This window comes from Aythya marila, assembly GCF_965140915.1.
Source record: "Aythya marila genome assembly, chromosome: 20".
NCBI lineage: Eukaryota > Metazoa > Chordata > Aves > Anseriformes > Anatidae > Aythya > Aythya marila.
In genome coordinates this window covers 1,320,413-1,345,469 of record NC_139061.1, presented here as the reverse complement: position 1 = coordinate 1,345,469, position 25,057 = coordinate 1,320,413, and the positions used below count along the sequence as shown (strand labels likewise).

General features: G+C 47.6%; 1 protein-coding gene across 1 annotated transcript in view; it reads right to left on the bottom strand.

Annotated features, from left to right (window-relative positions):
* The window catches only part of CALN1 (calneuron 1), a gene marked incomplete at its 3' end in the record, with an annotated part of 128,257 nt that overhangs the window by 49,334 nt on the left and 53,866 nt on the right, over window positions 1-25,057 (bottom strand). The window contains exons 3-4 of the mRNA XM_082776636.1: window positions 22,487-22,630; window positions 4,937-5,049 (exon numbers count right to left, since the gene is read on the bottom strand). Of these exons, the coding sequence (XP_082632762.1) occupies window positions 4,937-5,049; window positions 22,487-22,630 (257 nt within the window). The remainder of the gene's footprint in view (window positions 1-4,936; window positions 5,050-22,486; window positions 22,631-25,057) is intronic.

The following is a 25,057-nucleotide window of genomic DNA, read 5'->3' as shown; positions in this document are numbered from 1 at the left end:
GGCAGGGCACAATGGATAGATTTGGATTTTATTTGGCAAAACAAGGAGCTAATATTTACCAGTAGCAATGTTTGCCTTTTCTGTAATGCTCTTGATCTAAAGAGCTTTGCAGACCTGAATGGCCATGCACTGGAAAGGCCTCTAAACCTGTTTGTACGAAACACAGCCCTCTGAGCGCTCCACTGGAACTGCACTTGTCTTCCCTGAGCTCTGGAAAAACAAATTCTCATGCCTGAAAATTAATCAAATAGCATCTCTCTGATCATGCAATGGCAACCAAATCACTGCAAATCACTGCCTGAAGCATTAAAGACAACCAGCTTCAAGGCACTAAGTGTGAACTCCAGCAGGAGCAGCTCAGAAATGGTGGCAAGGCAAGGGATGGCCGACCACTCTTTAAAAATACAGAGGGAAAAAGATGGAGAAGGAAGAGGGCAGGCACTCTGCAAAGGGCTAACACACCTGCATGGGGCCAGGCCCACCTCCTCCTATCAGCTTCTGAAACAGGGCTCATTAGGTACTCCAAAAATCTCATCTATGGTCATTTTTCACAGAACCACAGACTGCTTTAAGTTTGCAGGGACCTCTGGGTCCATCTGGTCTAACCCTCCTCCAGCAGGGCCACCCAGAGCAGGGTGCCCAGGACCACCTCCAGGTGGCCTTTGAAGATCCCCAAGGAGGAGACTCCAGCACCTCTCTGGGCAGCCTGTGCCAGTGCTCGGTCACTGCACAGCACACAAGTGCTGCCTGGTGCTCAGAGGGAGCCTCCTGTGCCCCTGTTTGGGCCCACTGCCTCTGGTCCTAGCACTGGGCACCACTGAAAGGAGCCTGGCTCCGTCCTCTTTGCACCTTCCCGTCAGGTATTTATGGACCTTGATGAGGTCCCCCTGAGTGTGCTCTTCTCCAGGCTGAGCAGTCCCATCTCTCTCAGCCTCTCCTCACAGCAGAGGGCTCCAGGCCCTCCAGCACCTCCGTGTCCCTTTGTTGGACTCCCTCCAGTAGCTCCAGGTCTCTCTCCTACTGGGGAGCCCAGCACTGGACACAGGTCTCCAGGTGTGACCTCGCCAACGCTGAGTGGAGAGGAAGGATCACCTCCCTCCACCTGCTGGCAGCACTTTGGCTAATGCAGCCCAGGATACCATCAGCCTTCTTTGCCCAAGGGCACGCTGCTGGCTCATGGCCAGCTTGGTGCCCACCAGGACCCCCAGGGCTTTCTCTGCCAGGCTGCTTGCCAGCTGGGTGCCCCAGCCTGTCTTGGGGCCTGGGCTTGCTCCTCCCCAGGACTGGACTTTGTGCTTCTCCTTGCTGAACTGCAGGAGGTTCCTGTCACCCATTTCTCCAGCCAGGTCCCTCTGGATGGCAGCATGGCCCACTGGTGTAAGCACCACTCCTCCCTGTTCGGTGTCACCTGCAGACTTGCTGAGGGTACACTGCCCCGCCATCCAGATCATTGGTGTTAAACAGGACTGGGCCCAGTATTGACCCCTGGGGTACACCACTAGTTTTTTCTTTACTTTTTTTTTTTTTTTTTCTGCCCCAAACCAGAAAGAGCAGGGCTTTGCTGGCTGCTTCCAGCCTTCAGACTCCTCCTGCCTGTGGTCCTGCGTCCCAAGGAGTGGCTGCCAGTTACAGGGCAGCTCTGCATTTTGGAAAAAATATTTTCAGTGACAGTTAAAGATATTTGTGCATGGGTAGATCTTACTTCCATTTACAAACAGTCAGCACAAGGATAAGAAAATAATTTTGAAGCAGAGCAGGAGGCACCTGAGGATGGTTTCTGCAAAACAGACCTTTGTATGTGCTTCATCTTGCTCAGGAAAGACAGACATTCAGAGATAGGGGAAAGTCAATGTTTCCTCAGCAATCCTGATATCATAGGTCTATATTGACTTGGCCTGAAATAGTATTTGCAGGGATGATTTTTCCCTCCCTCCTCCTAACTAGCTCCTGACCAGGCTGAGGGACCTGGGAGAGCCATTCTAACTGGAGCAGAACTGATCGCCGCTACCTGAGAAAGCAGGAGTCAGCTGCTTTTAACACACCCCAATACAACTCAATTTAGAGCCCACATGGGAAATCAAGGAGGGAAAATACATCTGAGAGACCCTTCGTGTCTCTAACACCTGCCAACACACAGGTCGCAGCCAAATCCTGCTTATCCTGAACTGACCATCACACTGTGGGCAATGTGCAATAGGACGGATGAACTGTTCCCCTATTATTATTGCAAGCCAGTCTTTTCCATGCATGATCTCTCTTTCTCCTTCTTAGTCTTCCACCATTTCTACCCCCTCCTTGTCTCCTGCAGCCCCACTGCTGTTGTTGTGAGATCCTTCCCCTCCGCAGCTTCTGCCATCTGGAGCCGCCTTCCTGTGTCCCACCAACTCGCTCCCAGCTTCGTGTGGAGACACACCACCAGGCCCTCGCCTGTTCCTCTGAATCCCTCTCTCCTTCTGCTGCTGTTTATTATTTAACTCTGTCGTTACATTATTTAAAGCATTATTAAAGTGTGCTTGGAATACAGTCCTCACAGAAGTGGCACCTTTGGAGCCAAAATCACCCCAGTTGGAGGGGAGCTCTTTGGATGAAGAAGAGGAAAACACTTTCTGGATGACAACATGGATTTTCTCCCCTGGAACTGATGTAATGAGCCTCAAGATGCCTTTTGCTGCCCGCAGCTTTGATGTGAGACTTCTCAGTAGCACTGCCTGGCCAGCTGGCACCATGGTGGAGTTGTCCCTCCTCATGCCACCCTGCTGCCCTTGTCACCCAGGGCCACTCACAGCCACAGGCCTGTGGGCACCATTCCCTCCTCAAAGTCACTCTTTGGGATCACTGCAGGGGTGAAGTGCTCTAGCATCAGCCTGAACTCATTCTCTCTCCAAGCTGTTCCTTTCCCAGCAAATGTGAAAAATGCACGTGGAGGGGATATGGGGAACCAGCCAGGCCCTGGATCTAAAAAGGGCTTTGTTTCAAATCAGATGTATCCCACAGGAAATGATGCAGGTATGTCACTGCTTTGCTTAAAGACAATGTAAAACCCCATAGATGGCTTGGGTAAAGCCAGGTAGGAAGGGGCAAAGGGAATTTGTTCCTTGAACAGTTCTTCCGTACATATTTTTGGGGAGGGTATTGGGAAAAAATACTGTATTTGCTGTGAGTTCTCCTACCCCAGGAGCAGCAAAATGTGAGAAGAAGGCTTCTCTTCAAGTGCTTTGAAATCAAGGAGTGTGCTAGGTAAAGAGATGTATTTTTACCTGTACAAGTAAAAGACCATGAACAACTTTTTGGAGGCCTTGGAGCACTCGTGCAAGTCAGTCAAAGCTTTGTTGCCTGCAGACAACCCCAGGGCTGTCCCCCTACCATGGGACCAGTTACCTGGGGTCTCCACACTGTTCACTCATCCCACCACAGCCTGGAGTGCACAAGGGCCAAGCTTGCTGCTGCAAGAAAGAGCAAGGCAAATCTGAGCCCAGGAGTCCTGCTGCTCAAAATCCAGAGCACACATCCTCTATTCCTCGCTGACCTTTAAGCAAAGACACCGCAAGCATTTCCAAAGGGCTGAAGGATTACTAAATGGCATGGTTATCCTGGGAAATGAATCTTAGGGTGGGCTCCCAACCTCTCATCTTACCCATGAAAAAGCTCAGCCCATGAATGTGATTTTCCCAAGGGGTATCTGTGCTTCATGAACGGCTGCAGGAAGCCAGTCTCACCACTGGCCTGCACTGCACCATTGGCTTGGTGGGACTGGTCAGTGCTTCCTCCTCTCCTTGTTGTTCACAACAAGGAGATGGGGCAACAGAACATCCATGATTACCCCAATCCTGCCCTTCGTAAAATGAGTTTTGCCCTTGCGTCCCCCTAGATATATTACAAACCACTGTAGATTCACCAATGCCAAACTCTTGCTTTGAAAATGGAATACTGGAATCCAGACCCAGATTTCCAGGGTTATTTATATCACATGCTGGGAGACCAGGAACAAGTTTTAAAGGACTTTAAAAGACATTTACAAAACTCCACCCAATTCAGCCTGAACAGTGCTGGAGGGCAGTAACAGAAGACAGAAATGTTCATATTCAGGTTTGACTCTTTTGACTCACATAAACTTGGTAACAGCCCAAGTTTATTAGCAAGCAAAGGCTGTTGGGTGATCAATGAAATGAGCAGTAATCTCACAGGAAACCACACATTCAATCCATTGGCAAGAAATGTGCAGCATTGTGGTTTGGGAGATTTTTAATACTTGCCATAACAGCCTGGACTGTCCTTGCTTTTCCAGAAAGGTCTAATCCTGTTTAAAAATCACAATGCACGGCAGATCCCACTGCCAAACCTGCCTCCCCCTCTGATGCTCAAAACCATCAGGACCAAATCACCCCAGAGCAGCAGCAAGGGCAAACTTTGCATTGGCACAAAATAGACCCATCATCAAACTCAGACCTGAATCCTCAGTCTTTGTCCTGAATTCACTGCAGAAGCATCAATCTAACATGACCTGCACAGAAAACCTCACTCTGCTTGGAGCCTCCTTTCACCCCAGCCAAGGGATGGTGAACAGCAGCACACTTCTGTAAGCAGAGCACAGGTTTGAGGTTCCTAACTCAAAAGAGTCATGGAGAAAAATGTTTTTCTCTTCCAAAAATTAATTCCAAAATGCCCCAAGATGTGTTGCACAATTAACTTGGTGTTTTGTTGTGTTCAAATACAGCTCGTTTACAGTATGTGCTCACCCTTCCTCCGTCATAGGGCTCAGATGAGAGCAGGTCGCTCCAGCAACATGGGCTGATGATACTCAGCAGACAGCAAGAGGAACCTGAATACCCTTAACACAAGCATTCACCCTAACAAAACATTTTGTGCTCCCCAACAAATCACTTCTGGAAGCTACTGATAGTTGGCTAAAGTTGCATTTAAAGGAATTACCACTTACCTGCCAGAATATGCTGTCTATTGTATTTCCCAGAAAGCCATCTCTGCCTTCTGATGATACCAGTTTAGGTCCCAGAATGGTCATAAATTCATCAAAATCAACCTGGCCATCCCCTGGAATGAAAGAAAATATCAATATTTTTACTGAAGTACCACTTAGTGCCAATATCTGATAGGCCATCCTGGACCGGCAGCACATCATGAAGCCATACACACACGATGGCACCTGCTACATCAACTTCATGGTATGTACAGACCCTAATTTGCTGTAATCCCAATGGATGGCCCATGTTGTAGCATATCCACACTTGAAGACAAGATCAGGTGATGCACAAATAGAGATGAACTGACTGTTCCCCAGCCCCAGAGAGTTTATAGGCAAGTCACTTCTCAAAAAAAAAAAACAATTTGGCAGGAGGACAGCTGCCATTAGCACTGCCAGCGCTCTTCCTCTATTAAGAGACGCTAAAGAGCCAGGTCTCTGCAAAGCTTTTACAAGGCCAACCCCATCCTCCAGAGGAAGGGAGTACACGCGGAGGGAAGAGCCAGACTATTACGAATCCACCAGGCATTTCATTTCAGCTTTCCATCAGCATCCGTCTCTTAAAAGCCCTGTGTGCTCAGCATGCAGAGCAGGCAGTGTAGACACAGCTTCAGTGCCATTAGCAGGAAGGGGAGACTGCTCCTACCATTAATGAACTGAGCCTACGCAGTCCCAAGCCCCTGCAGTATATTGTATGTTTTGTAAATGAGGCATGTGGCTGTTTGAAGTATATCTAAGTATTATATCAAATATAACTCTTCCCTTGGAGAACTTCTGTGATGCTTAATGAAAATGGCAAAAAAAAAAAAAAAAAAGAAAAAAAAAAAGAAGGAAATTCATGCCTGTTGGAGGATCTTAAAAATACCTGCTTCTCTGAACAGGATAGTTTAATGTTTGCATACCTCTCCTTTCTTTATCTTTCTCTAGACATATCCTCCCACTTGCTACCAGACCAGTTAATACAGGCAGATATATTAGCCCTCCTTCAAGTCCGGAAACAAAATCACAAACTGTATGACTTTTCACTGTGTTTTTTTATTATTATTTAAATTCAGCTGGAACTGACTGGATGCACCCCTCCACGTAGTTGCTGTTCTAAATTATCAGGTGTGAAAAGTGTCTAAAACCATCAGACCAAAGCAGATCAATGCAATGGCTACTATTAAAATGTCACTATTGACTGCAGTACCTGCAACAACCCCCTGTGACAGCTTTGTGTTGCTGCTATCTGTCCTTCTTATTATATTTCATATGCTTGATCTGAGCATATGCACCACTGATTGAAATCTCTCTGTGTCCTTATCTTCGCAGAAACACAATATGAAAATAAGCAGAGTCAAAGTGCTCCTTTGCCAGAATAGTGATATCTACTCACTGAAGGGCTCTGCCCGTAATTTTGTGAAGACAAGAGTGAATATTCTGGGGATGAGCCAGCAACGGGAGCTCTGAAAAGAAAACCCAGCAGGGATTCATAACAGCTTTCATCCTTTAACATGCAAGAAGACCCCATCTGACTGCTAAAGTTGCTCAGACCTTCAGGTTTCAGCATGTGCTGAAGGGTTTTGCAGGCCTGGAGTGGGCTGAGCACTTGCAGGATGGAGCTTATTTCTGGGACAGGTTATTAAGCAGAAAAGGAAAGGAGTGGGGACCCCATCACTTGGAAAGCCGTTCTTTAAAATATTTATGGGCTATGAGAAAATGTGTTCCTTTTGCTTCCCCATGGGAGACATCATTTTATGACATCAAGTCGGATTGTATCAGTCACAGCATGTTGGATCACGTTGGGGAAGGTAATGCAAGGTGACAGTGGGTTCGGGGCAATTTGCATTGCAGTACATCACTTCAAGGCAAAGGCAGTAAGAAAAACATACACTATGGTGCAAATTGGGTTAAAGAAATTAGCAAGATTAGCAAGAAAACAATTTGCATTTTAAAGAGGTTCTAGTACCTGCCCGTGCATATATTTGCTCTATCCATATCTGACCCCAAAACACTGAGTTATTCAATTTGAGTTTTCTACAATGTCATTCCATCCATGGAGGAAAGAAAGGACTTAGTCCTACGCATGACTCATGAGAAAGCAGGTGCCAGGGCTCCTGGGCTCTGCATCTGACTCAGAACAAGACTCTGGGCAAACCCTTGCTCATGACTTCCCTGTGCCTTCGCCAGGGATCATAACTAACTTCACGGGGTTTAATTATCAGCTTAATTATAGCACTTTCCATAACCTCAGAGAAGAAAGATGCCATTACAAATGCATTATCCCCTTACAGACTGCTTTTTCAATTTACACTGTTAACTAGCAAGGAAACCAAATCCCAAACACTTTGCTTGGTAGAAATATCCCTTTAACATTCATTTTAAGCTGCAGAAAGCACATGTTCCTGCCATCAGGATCTCAGGAGACTACAGCATCAGAATATCAAGGAAGAGAACTCACAGTTTTGGCTGAAAATTCCTTTTACAATATTCAACAGCCAGGAGAAAAATATTGTAAAAACCATCAGATAGGCTCCAGCTCTGCAGCACTGCAAGGTTGTTCTCCACAACCACGGCACAACCAGGCAATACCTGATACCCATAACTCTGGTAGGATCTACAAGCATTCAGGACACCCACCAGCTCCCGGGTACATGCAGCTTGAAATTTGTTATGCTGTACAGTCAATTGATGTTTTCCTCCTCCTCCATGCCATAATCTTGTACACATCATGGTACATGCTGATGTGCAATGCACAAAGTGAGCATCTGTTCCGGAATCTGCATTGGAGGCAAATCATACACTGCACACATCCCCACGTTTGGCTTTGCTGCGCCTACAGATGTCATTTATATTCAGAGCAGGTGATGTGCAGTTTGTTCAGAAATGAACTTTTTGTCAGGTTTGAGGGATGAGAAGAAGGGAGAAGGATACCAGGCTGGAGTGTGTGTGCTCCTGCGCTGCTGTCACCTTTCCTTGCTCCCTTCCATGACCTATGTGGCAAGCTCCAAGTAACACCGCCATCAGAGGCGATCCCACAGTCCCAAACCCTCTGTGCAGGTGCCACCTGATCCCCAAACTACTACCCATTGGCTAACTAACAGTCATTGCAAGACTGATTTTAGCAAAACACCTGAGCTTAGCTTCACCTTCCTTTTTAAACCACCTAAACCATTTCTTTATTTACTTACAGTTATGACCTAACATTTTTCTTCTGCATAATGCTTCCTCCTAATCCTGGCATTAATGTCACAGGGCAAGAAGGGGGTTAGCAATCATGTGGCTGAACCTTGCATGACTAAAAATATGACTCAGAACATCGCTGGCCACATCGTCAGAGATGAATTAGATCTGCTTATTATTACAAGTCTGTTAACGTCGGCTGGGCACTAAGTGTTTCCAGATACCCACAAAGGTTTACTCCCTGCGAGGCACTGTCTCAGTTCCAACAAAAAAACAGACAAATGTGATAATAGAAAGGAATAGCAACCAGCTGCACTGCCGACAACCCTGGGAACAAACATGTGAGCATGGCTAATTGCTCCAAGGGATGCCTGACAGTACACAGCAACATCCTTGGGTCCTTTAGGACCCCTTTCACCATAACCATGCACAGACAGCACGGGGCCTTGGACCTGCTGCCTGCTCAGCACTTGGACCAAAGCTGCAACGCATAATTCTGGCTCACTGGGTGCAGAAAAACCTTGGGAATAATTTCATTCAGAAGTGCTCTCACATCTAGGGGTCATCCTGATGTCCAACATCCACCCTCCACCAAGTGCAGCCACGGAGTGGCAGCAAAGAGCAGCATGAAGCTGGGAAACCCAGCTCTTTCCCAGCTATCCCAGACACTGCAGCTTTTGACCTGAGTGCCCCAAGTCTGCACCTTTGAGAAATGGGCATTAGCTCTTCTAAATTCCTTGCCTTCCACCCCAATTCATTCATATTGGTGTGGTGCTTTCAGATCCCCAGGCCAAGGAGAGTTTAAGATGCTAGTATTTGCTCTTACTGGAGATGCTGAGCTTCTCTGGTGTATCAGAGCTGAGCATAGAAAATCACAACCCTCTCACTCTAAGCTGATGGGTTTTCAGCTCCAGCCCAAGGATTTCATAGAACCACAGAATGGCTGAGGTTGGAAGGGACCTCTGAAGATCATCTAGTCCAACCCCCCCTGCCAAGCAGGATCACCTAGAGCACATTGTGCAGGATAGCATCCAGGTGGGTTTTGAGTATTGCCAGAGAAGGAGACTCCACAACCTCTCTGGGCAACCTGTCCCAGTGCTCTGTCACCCTCCCAGTAAAGATGTGTCCCCTCATATTGAGCCAGAACCTCCTGTGCTTCAGTTTGTGCCTGTTGCCTCTTGTCTTGTCACTGGGCACAACTGAAAAGAGACCGGCTCCATCCTCTTGATACCCTCCCCTCAGATATTTATACACATTGATTAGGTCTCCTCACAGTCTCCTCTTCTCCATGCTAAACAGGCCCAGTTCTCTCAGCCTGTCCTTGTGTGACAGGTGCTCCAGTCCTCTAATCGTCTTCACAGTCCTCCTCTGGACTCGCTCCGGTACTTCTACGTCCCTCCGGTACTGGGGAGCCCAGAACTGGACTCAATATTCCACGTGTGGCCTCACCAGGGCTGAATAGAGGGGGAGGATCACCTCCCATGACACTCTTCCAAATGCAGCCCAGCATCCCCTCAGCCTTCTTCTCAGCCACAAGGGTTCACTGCTGGCTCACAGTGAACTTGTTGTTCACCATGACCTCCAGGTCCCTCTCTGCAGAGCTGCTCTCCAGCAGGTCAGCCCCCAGCCTGTGCTGGTGCTTGGGGTTATTCCTCCCTAGGTGCAGGGCCCTGCACTTGCCTTTGTTGAACTTCATGAGGTTCCTCTCGACCCAACCCTCCAGCCTATCGAGGTCCCTCCAAATGGCAGCACAGCCCTCTGGGGTATCAGCCCTTCCTCCCAGCTTTGTGTCACCTGCAAACTCACTGAGGGTGCACTCTGTTCCTTCATTCAGGTTGCTGATGAGCAAGTTGAACAGCACTGAACCAAGTACTGGCCCCTGGGGGACACCGCTAGCCGCAAACCTCCAACTAGACCACACCACAACCCTCTGAGCTCTGTTGTACAGCCAAATGCCAACCCACCTCACCATCCATTCATCTAGACCACACCTGAGCTTGTCTATGAGGATGTTGTCTATGAGGAGACAGTATCAAAAGCCTTGCTGAAATCAAGGTAGACTACATCCAACGCTCTTCCCTCATCTACCCAGCTAGTCATCTCATCATGGAAGGATATCATATTGGTCAAACATGACTTTCTCTTGGCGAATCCATGCTGACTATTCCTGATCACCTTATCCTCCACATGCTTGGAGATGACCCGCAGGATGAGCTGTTCCATCACCTTTCCAGGGATGGAGGTGAGGATCACTGGGCTGTAGTTGCCTGGGTCCTCCTTCTTTCCCTTTTTGAAGACCGGCATGATATTGGCTCTCTTCCAGTCCCCAGGCACCTCTCCTGTTCTCCATATCCTTTCGAAGATGATGGAGAGTGGTCTAGCAATAACATCAGCTAGCGCTCAGCACCTGTGGGTGCATTCCATCGGGGCCCATGGATTTGTGGATGTCAGGTTTGGTTAGATGATCTCTGACCCAATCCTCTTTGACCAAGGGAAAGTTCTCCTTTCTCTGTACTTCCTCTCTTGTCTCCAGAGTCTGAGATTCCTGAGGGCTGATCTTAGCAGTAAAGACTGAAGCAAAAAAGGCATTCAACAACTCTGCCTTCTCCATATCCTTTGTCACCAGGGCACCCACCCCATTTAGCAATGGGCCAACATTTTCCCCAGTCTTCCTTTTCCTACTGATGTATTTGAAGAAGCCCTTCTTTTTGTCCTTGACATCCCTTGACAGATTTAATTCCAAATGGGCCTTGGACTTCCTTGTCGCATCCCTGCATACTCTAGCAATGTCCCTATATTCCTCCCAAGCGGCCTGTACCTTTTTCCAAATGCTGTAAACTTCCTTCTTCTTTCTGAGCTTCACCAGGAGCTCCCTGCTCACCTATGCAAGTCTTCTGCCCCCTTTGCTTGCCTTCTTGCTCATAGGGATGCACCAATCTTGAGCTTGGAGGAAGTGATACTTGAATACTGACCAGCTGTCTTGGACTCCCCTTCCTTCCAGGGCTCTAACCTGTGGGATTCTTCCAGGTAGATCCCTGGAGAGGCCAAAGTTTGCTCTCCTTAGGTCCAGGGTTGCAATCCTACATTTTGATCTGCTTCCTCCTCACAAGACCCCGAACTCCACCATATCATGGTCACTGCAGCCAAGGCTGCCCCTGACCCTCACATCTCCAACTAGTCGTTCTTCATTTGTTAGTATGAGGTCCAACAGCACACCTCTCCTTCTTGGCTTCTCCACCACCTGTGTCAAAAAGTTGTCATCGATGCACAGCAGGAACCTCCTGGACTGTTTGTGCCTCGCTGTGTGGTGTTCACAGCAGATATCAGGGTGGTTGAAGTCCCCCATGAAAACCAGGGCTGGTGACTGACGAGGCTACTTGGAGCTGTCTGAAGAAGACTTCATGTACCTCCTCTTCCTGACTGGGTGGCCTGCAGCAAACACCCACAACAGTGTCAGCCATGGTAGCCTGCCCTTTAATCCTTACTCCTAAATTCTCAACTCACTCTTTGTTCACTCCTGGGCAGAGCTCCACGCATTCCAGTTGCTCTCACATAAAGAGCAACTCCGCCACCTCACCTTCCTGGCCGGTCATTTCTAAAAAGCACGTAGCCTTCCATGACAGATTCCAGTCATGCAAGCTATCCTACAATGCCTCTGTAACTGCAATGAGATCGCAGCCTTGCGACCACACACAGATCTCCAGTTCTTCCTGTTTGTTTCCCACACTATGTGCTTTAGTGTACAAGCATTTCAGGGAGCTGAAATGCTTCTCTCTCATGCTGCGTGTGTATGTATAGTAACACTTCAGATGTCTGTCATTCAACTCAGTCCCTCATGGGGCAGACTGAAGGGCCTCCCCTGTGTGCAGTTCCTCAAAAATTGGAGTGCAGTCCGGTCACTGGTCCAGTGGGCCAGTTTTTGTCCCTCTTTGCCTTCAAATCTAGTTTAAAGCCCTGTCAATCAGCCCTGCTAACTCCTGGGCAAAAATCCTTTTCCCCCTAATAGAAAGGTGCTCCCCATCAGGAATCAGTAGGCTCAGTGTCATGTAGACCTTCCCATGATCAAGAAACCTAAAACTGTGTCAGTGGCACCAGCTTCGAAGCCACGTATTGATCTTCTGGGTTTTCCTGTTCCTTTCAATATTGATCCCCACAACTGGAAGGATGGAAGAAAACACTACCTGTGCACCTGATCCTTCAACCAATTCCATCTTCCCTAAGCTCCCTTCAGTTGAACAAAGGGGAGGAAGGATGGTTACCTTTGTTGAAGGAGGTTTAGCAGAAAATGTGCAGGTGTTTGCCAGCAGGCAGAGCCTTGCAGCCAGTCAACCAAGGAGGGCAACCACAGCACAAAACACCCCCAGCTGCAACCTTGCACCAATACAAACTACCCCCACGTAGCCTAATCCCTGTCCTTTGTTTGTCCTGATGCATTTGTCCTGGATCTTACAGGATCTACCATAAGCAACGATCCTGGCCTGGATCTAGAAGAGGAGAGGGGAATCAGGCTGAGCAAATCCCCATGTCCCTGATAGCAGCAGGCTGCATGTGGGCTCTTGCAAACTGCCCTGCCAGAGCTCTCTAGCTTTGAAGATATAATTAAATGCTGAGTGGAGCAGTAGCATGAACCCATGCACCCTCCATCCTGTGGGAGAGCCTGACCCTCAGCCTTCAGTCGACCGCTGTCTGTCCAAAAGCCTCCAGTTGGAGCAGCTCCCTTGCAGAATGTAATTAAATATTCATCAGGCTGGGAGAATGACAGAGTGGGAGAAGGGACAAAAAGAGAGAGGAAAAATGTGCATGGATTACATTGCCCGTACCTAGGGGCAGAACAGAAACTTGCACCAGCTTTTAGTGCCTTCTGCATTAAACTGAGACCCTGCACAATCCCACCTGACTTCTTCCTGAGTAAGTCTTTTCCCTCACCAATCTCAGGATAATCTTGTTCTTCCTCCTCCTGAAAAGTTTTCTGCCATGGCACTGAAGTGATGCACACATTTAAATGGAGATGAGGATCTGCTGTGTGTAGACTGATAAGTATTCCCACATTTTTTTCTTGAGTTTGACCTCCAGAGTGCAGCTAGGTGATATATTTAAAGTTAATGAGCTAGTTGCTTGCAGCTCGGGTCCCAGGCGCACACAACACTCCTGTTTATTTTTATTCTCATAATAGCTAGCTGCAGTGACTCTCTGTCCCGCTCTCTGTCATTGTGTGCGTCCATAAAGTAACCTGGGCAATGATAACACAGTCTGGCAGAGGATGTTGCTGCTGTGTCTTGGACTGATGCAGAGATGTGCACAGACTAGCTCCATCCACGGGATATTTCTCAGGTGAGCATTTCAGTTTCAGAGATGTTAAGGTCAAAGGACAACAGCCCGACCACCGGCATGACCCAGAGAATTCCTCCGTAATTACAGCCCCAATCCACAACTTCTTCCAAAGCTGGGGAAAGTCCTTCATAAAACTGTCGACTTCAAAAACAGTTTTAATAAAAGAAATCCATGAACTTGGCTGAGAAGAACCGATAAAGCTCCTCTCCAGTAACCATACAGTTGTTTAGCAGTGGGGAAACTGAGTCACAGAACATCATCTGGCCAAATGTTCCCAGAGAGGAGACACTGGCAGAGCTAGGTGCTTGACCTCCCTCACCTGCCAACACAGTGATCCACGGGCATGGACCGTGCCACCATGTGCCCTGAATGGAGAAGGATGACAATGAACATCCCCTATCTCCAAAGAGGTCTGTTTGCATTCCCTGGGAGGTCTGTCCCCCAAAGCTGCCTGCACAGTGTCTCTGATATCCCCAAACAAGGCACACATAGAAGCTACCATTTCTAGTTTCTCTTGCTCCTGGGGGACAGTGAGGGCATATTGATTGGCCACTCTTTTACTGTTTACCAGCTCTGTTCCTCATCCCCATGGCTTTATTGGGTCGTTTTTGTAGCCAGAGCTGAAGGAAGGGATGAAACGTCTCCACTGGGGCTCCCTCTCTCCCTTAAGGGCACCTCCAAGTCCCACAGTATTAGGAGCAACTGAGCAGGGCTGGCTGTGTAGTTCAATTCCAACTACATATAGAAGAATAGCAAACTGTACAGACATAGTTTCCCAGAGAAGAAAATTTGCATGGTGTCTCAAAGGCCTGAAGAGAGCCCAGGAAGATGGAGCTGGGGGTGCATCCCTAACTGCACTGAGAAAAGGACCTTGAGAGTCGTTCAGCCTGACAGCCCCTTGGCTTCTCTGGCAGGGAAGGGGAAACAGCTGCAGAGAGCTTGTTTGCTTCCTCACTAAAACCAAAAAATCTATTAAGTGCCCATATTTGCCCAAGGAGAGTTTGTCCAGGAAAGACAGTGATGGAGGAGGATGAAGGTGTGCCCTGTTCCTGCTCCACTGCAAGCACCAGAACAAAGAGGATGCTAGGAGAAAAGTCCAACAAAACCAATGACTTTGACTGCAGTAAAAAAAAATAAAATCCATCAGGCACCATGTGAGCAGTGTGTCAGCTTCATGTGACCCCAGAAAGCCACAGGCTGACCCAGTTACTGGCCCTGTGCTAGCTGTCCTGCAGGGGAAGGCAGTGCGTGGCTGCTGCCTAGGGCTTGCCCTGCTGAGCCCCCCGCCCTGCTCTCTCCCCTCCAGGACCTTCTCCCCATGCAAAGGCACACCGAAGTAGGGCCACAAGGGCTCCCTTCTCAGGTCTTTGCAGAACTGCAAAGGCTTCTGCATCCTGCAAGCTGTAACCAGTCGATCCCTTTGCCAAGTGGATCAAGAGGAGCAAAATCACATCCTGTCTACACCAGACTTTAATTAGTTTTGCTCACCAGGCAATCCCTGCGTGCATCATGGCAGCTATCAGACAGCTCTGCACAACTTCAAGACGGCCAGTTACGAATCACAGGCTTGTTAAAACAGAGGAATGCGTGTGCTCCCTGTAGCATATGCATGCACTGCGTCGAAGACAGATTTTGATATTACTTATGAACCTCTTCCCAGTACTGAGCTGCAAATCTGACTAGCTCCACCAGCAACAATAATTTCTCTTCATTCTTTGCAGTGAGAACACATAATGTGATAATCTCCATTTTACAAATCAGAGCAGACATGGAGAAAGTGGCCTCTATAAATAAAGACAAGTCACATCAAATACATCTCACCCACCAAGTCTCCCAGCTCAGCAGCACACATTAAAGGACAAGCACACTGAAATGCTGCTAGATCATTTCTCATACACAAAAATCACAGGCTTCTGAGTACAGAGGGCAAGCCCAAAGTCTGCAACAACCTGTCCATTCTTTCTCTATTAATTTTGCACTTTAACATGGAAATTGTTTCTGGTTTACCACAACCAGCCTGGCTAGAAGGGGAGGAGGAGACGAAGACATAAAAGAAAGAGAGAGAAGAATGTTTTTAGCCTTTGCAGCTTGTGCATGCCATCATTGTCCCACACAGGGCATTGCTAGCTGATCTTCCAGACAAGAAAACATTTGTCCATGTATCATCAAAAAGCAAATCATCACCCCTCCTGCAGGCTGCAGTGGAAAGCTCAGCATTCATTTAAAAATTAAGAGAGATTTGTTTTCTCTCCAGTTCTCCCTGTTCATGCCCTTCAGTTGTCCCCATCCCTGCGGCACCATCCAGCATGCGGAGCTGGGGGAGTACCCAGTTGAGTTGGGAGTATCCTGTTGTCCCTTCCCTGGCACAGGGAAGCGAGGGCAGCCAAACCAGAGCAACAGTGACACAACAGCTCAGAGAACTTTTAGGGAGATTGCTAGTATTCTGACACCATCCCTTGATGCCTCCCAGTTAGGTTGGTGTAGTTTATTCCCTTCCCAAAGGGGATGACAGCAAGTGTCAGCATGCACCAGAGTAGCAGGCAAAGCACAGGAGAGCAACAAAACTGCAACCCCACTGCAGCCACGGGGCTGCCTGAAGCTGGCTGTAGCTCAGACCTGACATCCACGAGAGCTGCCTTCCTTCGGAAACTGCTTTGCCAGGGTCACTATGTATAGTTTTTTATCTTCTTCCCCCCTCTAAAATTTATTGGTCCACAAAAAGACTTCAAAAAACAGCTTGGGAATATTCAGAATTTGAATTTGGGATTTCTTTTAAGTTTAATTGCTTGGTAGAATGCCACAAGAAGTGCTGTATTGTCACTGTTACTGCTGATGTGTCACATAATGTGATGAAGAGGTAACAGGTAGCTTGCTTGTACACTGATGGAGCCAGCTTGTCTTTTGCTTGATCAAAGTATTTCCTGTTTGTACAATAACAAACAATTTGACACACTGGATTTTTTTTTTCCAGTCGTGTGTTAGCCTGAAGTTATTTTTTCAGGGTACTGAAAACCAGCTGCTCCTCTAATTAGTACATTGAGTGCTTATTTTATTCCTCAGATAAAAGTGTCTGATGTTGTAACGAAACAGTTTGACACTTAAGTCACACATTAATCTATTTTATTGCTAATGTCTGCTTAAAGAGTAGGCATCCCGGATAAGGCAACACATTTAATGTGCCATTTCTCTGCATTTTTATTAGCATTACTGCCAATTGGAAGAATTTACCAAAAAAAAATCCCTTGCCAGCAAATAAATATATAAAATATTTTACTTTCCACAAACTGACAGATCATTTCAGGTCATTCTCCAGATTGCAGAAAGAAATATATGCACCTCTCATAGTTTGCAATGTTTACATCATGTAATCCCTAATTATGTCTAAGGATGAAGCAAATCAAGGGTATAAACTAAGGTAAAATCTGGCCTCTATTTCCAGACAAGAAAAGCAAACAATATGTCCCCATAAGGCACAACACGCTGGAGAGGTGCCCACCTATACTGAACAACCTTCTGCTGGCAAACAGTCATGCACCACCTCTACTAAGATGTAAGCAAAGCTTTGGTCTAACATGAATCATGCTCGGAGCAATGGAAACACTATTCCTCCCCTTCCTTCCCAAACAGAGGCATTTTTGCATTAAAAAACCCTTTGCCTTCTTTTCTATTTTGGTACTTAATCTCCCCCATCACAGCAATGCCACAGCCTCTCCCAGTAGTTCACGGAAGGGTATTTCTGATGATTTATAAGCTTTCTCTAGAGACCTTGAAATATTCCAAGTATATTCTCGTTTTTCTCCCTAATTCAGTTTTTATGCCAGCTATACTATTTTCCCCAGTGGCAGCTGCCGTCCTCTCCAGCTGCCTGAAGCACACCTTGCAGAACACCATGGCGAGTTGGAAAATAGGGTGGAGAAAGTGTTTTTAGGAAATGCATTGGATACTCTGGCCTCTGATGCCTGCCTTCCTCCGGTGAGACCAGTCAAGAATTAGATATTCAGTAGCAATGTGGAAGCCGTGCTGGGATGCCAGATGCAGCTGGGAGGCTGAGCCTTTGCAGGCCAAGGGCTTGCCCCATGCTGCCGCAGGCTCCTACTGCTCATCTCCTGTTGCAGCGCGGGGATGAAACATCTCCTGCCCCAGCAGGCCAAATTTACCCCGGCTATTGGGGTAAAAAAGCCAAGTTGGTGTGCATCCACATGGTTAGCCTCTTGGGAATATTCAACGACCATCCCTGTTGTTTCTTATCATAGGATTTGCTGTGAGTTTGTAATTGCACACACACGGGAAAATGCATATTGTTCTTTTTGCCAGCCCCAACCCACACTGACACCCATCTTATGGTTTCTTGGCTGAACTTCTGTCCCTCTCCCCCAGCCCTGTGGCAGCCTTGCTGTGCCATGGCATTGAACCCAAGTTTCTCCATGTGCCATAGGCTTTGTGGCATAGACCAATCCTCATCGCCATAATCCCGATGGACAGGAGTATCCTCTGGGCCCTGGAGGACATTTGAGAGCTCTTGAGCATCATTAGCATCACCCCACTGACATTCCCCGTGGGCAAATCCACTCATTACTATCATTTCCACTATGTCACTGCCAGGGCTGAGACACAGCCCAGCATGTCTGCAACATCACCACATCCATGTTTAATGGAACCTGCAATATTTGAAATTAAATTATCCCTTGGGATTTGACGTGGCTCTTAAAATTTTCGTGGGGAAAGAGAGGATGCTTCCACCTGTCCCCCACTCAGAGCTGAGAAGAAAAGGGAGGAGCAGAAGAAGAAGGAAACGAAAGGCTTATTTTCCATCGGAAGAATGCAGTCAGTATAATAGGGATGTAGCCAATCATAATAAAACAAAACACAATTTAGAAAATTTTTAAGTGGTGGCCAAAGCGAACAATTCATGACACAAAGACAAAGGTCAGGTAATCAGATGCCTGACAAATTTCCCTTTTGGTTTCAGCTGCTGTCAGGAAGCTTCTCGGGGAACATGGTCTGTGCTTTGCTGCACGTATCACTGCACCAAGAGCAGGATTTGCTCCCATGAGTAAAGACAGATCTGGCTTGGTCAGGACGTAAAACAAGAAACCTCTAGGGAGAATAACAGACTGAAGGGGAACACTGCAAGCAGCGCCTTGGCATCAAGGCAACCCGTGAAGGCGATCCCTCCATGCCAGTAACACAGTGGTACCCTGGTGAGAGGCAAAGTGAGAGGCTGCTGGGGTGACATCTGTGATGGGAGGGTGATGGCAGCACTCATCACCTTCATGGAGGCATTAAAACCCTGAGACATCTCTGAAGGCATTCTTAGCAAGATCCAAGCTGAGCAGTTGCCATTTTCACTCAGGTTCAAGCAGTGTTTCCTAACCAACTAAATTTTGCCTTCAAATGCAATGAATTATGAAATGCACCTCCATTTCTGCTCTGATCTGGAGCTTCTCTGTGCATTACTGAAAAGCTGCAAGCTTCAGCCCCAAAAGCTCTGTCACTGGGCAGCTCTGGAGCTCAGCCCTGCATTGTTTACCAAGCTCAGTGAGATCCTTTCTGGCTGGTGACATACAGGTGCCAAATGTTCATGTCATATTAGCTCATGCACAACCACAAAATCACTCCAGCATACAGTGCAACATGTTTGGTCCAGCACAGCGAGGCCATGCAGCTCCCACACCTCAATGGTCTCTCCACCCTGCAGCCTGACCCAGATGCCTGAGCCTCCCTCCTTATCCCCACAGAAAACAGTGAGCAACGAAAACCAAACAGGCCAGCTCCAATTGCTCATTATTAGAAGCCCATCAGTTAAATAAGCCACGGCAGATACTCTGCCATCCTGCAACACGAATGCAATCCCAAGGTAATTTCTGACGAAAACCATATGTTTGTACTAGGTCTGTTCGGGCTGGTTCAGATTAAATACAAACCACTGCCAATCGTATTACCTCATTATTAGCAGACACTGGCAGCAGCCTTGTGTGGAGAAGCGTCTGTCTGGCCACACTACCTGCTGTAACATCAGGTACCTGGGGAAGTGCAGGAGGATTACTGCCTCCCCCCTGGCTTTCCTGGCCCTGGGGACTCATCCTTAAGTGGGGCCTTTCATCCAGCTGAGCTCCCCACCCCCCCAGTATTGTGCCAAAGCCTTGGAAAAATTCAGCAGCCCCCAAGAAGAGTATACAGGAGGCAGGGTAATGCTGTCCCTGGGAGCGCAGGGCATGCACAACACCCCCCAGAGCTCACTGGGTTCAAGCCCTGCTACTGAATAATGTTCTCACACAGTGGGAGAGGAAGGAGGAAGCTATTGCTGGTTCACACTGTGTATTTCAAGCTAAAACATGGAAAAAAAGTCTGGATATGACAAGACAACATTCCGAGACAATCCATTGGAGAAGTAGCCATAAGCTACGTAATATTAATTCAATCTGTATAGCATTAATTCAATTTGCAGGCAAGGTAAATCTTGCACATAATATTCCCCTATTCACTCAGTGCCTAAGGAATTTCCCATTATCCAGTCTTGTTTTAGTGTCTGGCCCATTTGACCTTCACATTTCACAGATTTGGTCCCATCCCCAAATGTCCTGCCCAAATCACTGCAACAGCAGGCAGCTGAGACACGGGACCCAGAACAGGACCCAGCACCCCTGGACTGAATCTTTGGACCTGTAGTAACTGTTGAGCTGGAAGATGGAAGATCACTCCCCATCTTGGCAGAAAACACACCGAGCTTTCTGAAAGACCTCCAACAGGAATTTAACACCTTCCATCTGCAGCCCATTACTCTACATTTTAACTCCACCTCTCGGCTTACAGGTCCCTGCACACTAGGAGTGTACAAGGAGGAGTGCCAAAGTCTCCAGTCTGTGAGACTGAGAGTCAGGGAATAACTGGAGATGAATCAGAACTGGCAGCCAAGTCCACAGCACTCTTTTTCCAAAAAAACACAGAGTTTTAGTAAAAGACCCCATGAATTGGCACCACACTGAGTCTGGCGTTTGCAAAGTCTAAAGAGAAATCACCTGGTCTGCTAGGAAAGGCCAGAACGTAACAAGGTGCAAACAATCATTTCTGGAGAAAATGCTTTTAAAAGTGATGTTTTTTTAAATATTTTTTTTTTGGGTCTTTTCTTTCAGGAATGAGATCACTTCAACAACTGATCATCTCCATCCGCCAGATTTTGCATTATTTGCTCTCCTTGCCTAGGAGAGCCTCTAAACACCCTCAAGGAGGTTGTCACCCTTCCTCTGCCTGATGAATACAGTTGTACCCTGCATCTCACAGGGGTATTCAATTCTGATGTCTCCAGGGAGGTTGGAGCTGACACCACCTCCCATGGACTCTGCTCTTCAGTGGTCTCTCAAGGATGCCAGTGTCACATCAGCATGCTGCGCATCCCCCCTCAGACCAGGTCTGCATCCAGTGTGCTTTGCTTTGGCATTATTTCATTTACCTTTCCTCAGTTTTTCCACCCTGCTACATCTGCCTGTAGAAGGGAGGGAGGAGGCTGGATTTGTAGCCCAGCCTCCTTGCACCAGGAAGGTTTCCCTTTCTGCTCTGACCAAGGACATTTTAAAGACAGCCCGCTTGTTGCGATCAGCTCTGATTGTAGCTTTGCAGCAGTTAAAAAGTCCCCCCTGGCTCCATCGTCCTGATGCTGCATTTCTCAGCTCCCGTAAATGGTGGGTTCTGTTTCTTTTATTACCTCTTTGTAATCGTTCAAGGAGCTCTCACAGCAGGACTTTGTTCAGAATTATTCCACCCTTCTAAACTTCTCTTTCAAAACCCAGCAACACTTCATTACGACACAGCACAGCTCCCATCCACAGCATCTTTTACTTGCAAGAAGCAGTGAGGCCGTAGGACCATGCTGCTTTGTTGGGTGCCAAGGTCATGTCCCAGTAAGCATCACTGGGCCAAGTGCTGCCCAGGAACAAGCACAGAAAGGTTACAATGGTCTTGCAAAAGAACATTTTCAGCTTTGCAGAGAAAGGTTGACAAAGCTGCTTTATCTTCTTCTAACTAAGAGCCAGGTCCTGCACTTTGGCCACAACAACCCCATACAATGCTACATGCTTGGGGCAGAATGGCTGGAAAGATGTGCAGAGAATCTGGGGGTGCTGGTTGATGTTCACCTGAACATGACCTGCAGTGTGCCCAGGTGGCCAAGAAGGTCAATGGCATCCTGGCTCGTGTCAGGAATAGTGCAGCCAGCAGGACCAGGGAGGTGATCGTCGCACTGTACTCCGCGCTGGTGAGGCTGTACCTTTACTGCTGTGTTCACCTTTGGGCCTTCACTACAAGAAGGACATCAAAGCCCTGGAGCATGTCCAGAGAAAGGCTACGAAGCTGGTGAAGGGTCTGGAACACAAGTGCTGTGAGGAACGGCTAAGGGAACTGGGGGTGTTTAGTAAGGGGAAAAGAAGGCTCAGGGGAGGCCTCATTACACTCTGCAACTACCTGAAAGGAAGGTGTGGGGAGCTGGGGGTCAGCCTCTTCTCGCAGATACTTAGTGATAGGACTAGAGGGAATGGCCTCAATTTGTGCCAGGGTAGGTTCACGTTGGAAAATGGGAGACATTTTTTCTCAGTAAGAGCAGTCAGGCATTGAACGGGTTGCCCAGAAAGGTGATGGAGTCACCGTCCCTGGAGGTGTTCAAGGAAAGGTTGGACATGGTGTGTAGGGACATGTTTTTTTAGTGGGTGACATTGGTGGTAGGGTGATGGTTGGATGAGATGATCTCAGAGGTCTTTTCCAACCCCAATGATTCTATGGCTCAATGGTTCAAGGTTTGGTCAAGGTGGGTCAAGGGTTGCCTGAGAGGCAGGTGTATGTACAGGAGGTGGATGGCTTGTGCTCATCTTTACTTGTTGTAGTGGATGGCAACACCTCACCCAAGCGTCCACCCAAGACGTTCCTCGGTGACCATGAGCTCTCTGAGCCCCACACATGGGCTGCAACGCACTGGGAAAGCCACCCTGTGCTGGTAACAGAGAAGAACAAAGAGTGAGTACTCACCGTCCATGTCGAGGCGTTGCATGATAATCGCCAGCTCCACCTCACTGGGCATATATCCCAACGAGCGCATCGCCATGCCCAGCTCCTGCTTGGATATAAAGCCATTCCCATCCCTGTCCAGCACCCGGAAAGCTTCACGGATTTCTGCAATGGAGAGGGAAGAAGAGTTATTATGGTGCACGACTTCCTGGTCAATGTACCTGTGCATAGGGGACAAAGCAGCAGCATATATTGCCTTTTTTAATGTTGATGTGACATATTTGATAATTTTGAGTCAAGGTAATCATATGTTCATGGGTGCATACACTCACATTGTATGCAGATAGATTTATACAACAGCATCAATGCTCACACTACCTATTTTCTGTGCAAAATTATGTATTCATTCCATGTTGATCTCCTTTCCTTTCTGAAGCATCTGCCCCCAGAGCCATCCTGCTCTGCTGGAATGCCCCCCTGCACACCCCAGCCCCAGGGGCTTCTCCAGCAGCCCTTCTCCAAGCCGCTCAGCATGCCTGCAAGACAAAATTACTGCACATCATACCAGGCCCTGACATTTCCTACACAACTACGTGCACAGCAGCAGTTGGGTGCCGACTGCCTCCCCTGAGAGGTGCAGGGCTCTGCAACTGAGTCCTCCTTTGCCCAAAAAATGCAGGTGTACATCTTTTAAAGTGTACCAGGGCATTCTCCATCTCTCCCTCCTCTTCCTAGCTCCTCTCTAATTTACAACTGTTTCAGCAATAAACAGCCTCAGATCAATAAAATGCTGACAGTGTCAAAGGAATCACTTCCATCATTCTTCCTCAGCCTGGCTCAGATTCTGACATCTGACTTTGTTTTGATTCCTAATTCTGGTGTGTTCCCCTCCTTCCCCCCCTCCTCAGCATTTAATATCTGTTATCCCCTTGCATACCCCTGTGAATGACCACACGAGTCTGCCACCTCAACAGCTCCGCGCCTTTCCCACTTCTCACAGGTCTCGTAACTTGAAGACCACCACTGAGCTCCCCATATAAAGTGGCTTTGACTTGCAAATGCCAAGCAGAGCACTTTGAACATTTTGGCCAGCTGGGAGCATGTTTACTTGAGAATATTTGGTTGGAGGTGGGGAGAGAAAAAGGCACTGAATTGTTCGTTTTGGTTAAATGGTCTCTGCATCATGCTGTGGAGAGGAAAACACAAGATGCCTTATTATTACATCCTTTGAGAAGAAAGTCAACAATTAATTGGTTTGGCAACCACATGTCAGTCAGCCCTTCATGACCTTTGCTGCGATATGTTTATTATTAGTTATTTAAGGTATTGTCTGCCTACCTATCGCAGGTGCTGCCTGCAAAAAAGAGCAGCTCATCAGTGCAGAGGTGCCTCCACCACAGCCCCTCCCAGCAATAAAACCTGCACAGCCCTGGGGCAAACATGAGTGAAGTCTCATGGATGTTGGGACAAATTATCACCTGGAGATGTCCTCACCCCCTCCACAGACTGTGCCTCCCAGGTGAGATACACAGCCCCTGTCCCATGCTAAGACAGAGGCTGTGGAAATCCCACTGCTGGAGGGTGTATTGGGAGAGATGAAGGGTGGTCAAGAGGCAGCAGAGAATGAAGATGTGTGGGAAACCACCATGTGGGGCTCTCTGCAGCTTTGCTCAGAGGAGTTTAGCATTCACGTGAAAGCATCTCATTGAAGAAGTAGGAGGGAAAGCTTAGCAGGTTTTGCAGGAGAATAAAACTAAAAAATAATGTATTCTTTACCAGAAAACAGATTGGATGAAAAACGCCCGACCAGCTCTGGGTAGGTCAGGCATTAAGCCTCAAAGGCAAGAAAACATTCTTGGTCCTGCCATGGAGTCCATCACACCACCTCCCTCTGTTCCCCAGTGATAACGGAGGGATGCTCTTTGGTCTTCATGGGAAAAAGCTGGAAGCTTCCTAGAGCACCAGGAAATTACTTCAGTGATGTGTTTGCTAACACCTTATTTAAAACTTTACAATCTAAAGGCTGCTTCTCAATCACCTCCCATCAAAGTTCACCACCTCCCTTGAAGACTCCAGTGCCTTAGCAAAGTCTATGCCAGTTCATGTAAGCTGCTCTCTGTTATGTGCAACACCCTGGTGATGTGCCATGGCCAGGGCACCTCTGTGACGTCCTGCTAAATCTTCATCATAGCTGTGGCTATCAGGACGAGCTATGATCAATTTTTAATCCAGCAAAAGAGCCCACTGATGCACAAAGGGTAAATCCTATTACTCTCAGTGCATATTGTGCCAGATCTGCAATATCTACACTTTGGGTGCAGGTATGCATCAGCTGTGACTCCCCTAAACTTAAACATTTGCCTGGATCCACTTTGTCTCCCTGCCAGCCCAAGCAGTGTAAGCTCAGCGATATGAAAAGGTGGTGAGGCTGCTCAAAGCAGGCTCGTCTGGAAGTATCGGTACATAATGCAGAGAGCCTTTGGAGTAGGAACAAATCCCATTAGACACTGCCAGCTGTAGTGAAATCTATTTTCATATGATGTGCTGAAAGCTAAAGTGCAGTAAATATTACATTGAAATCAATTAATTTTA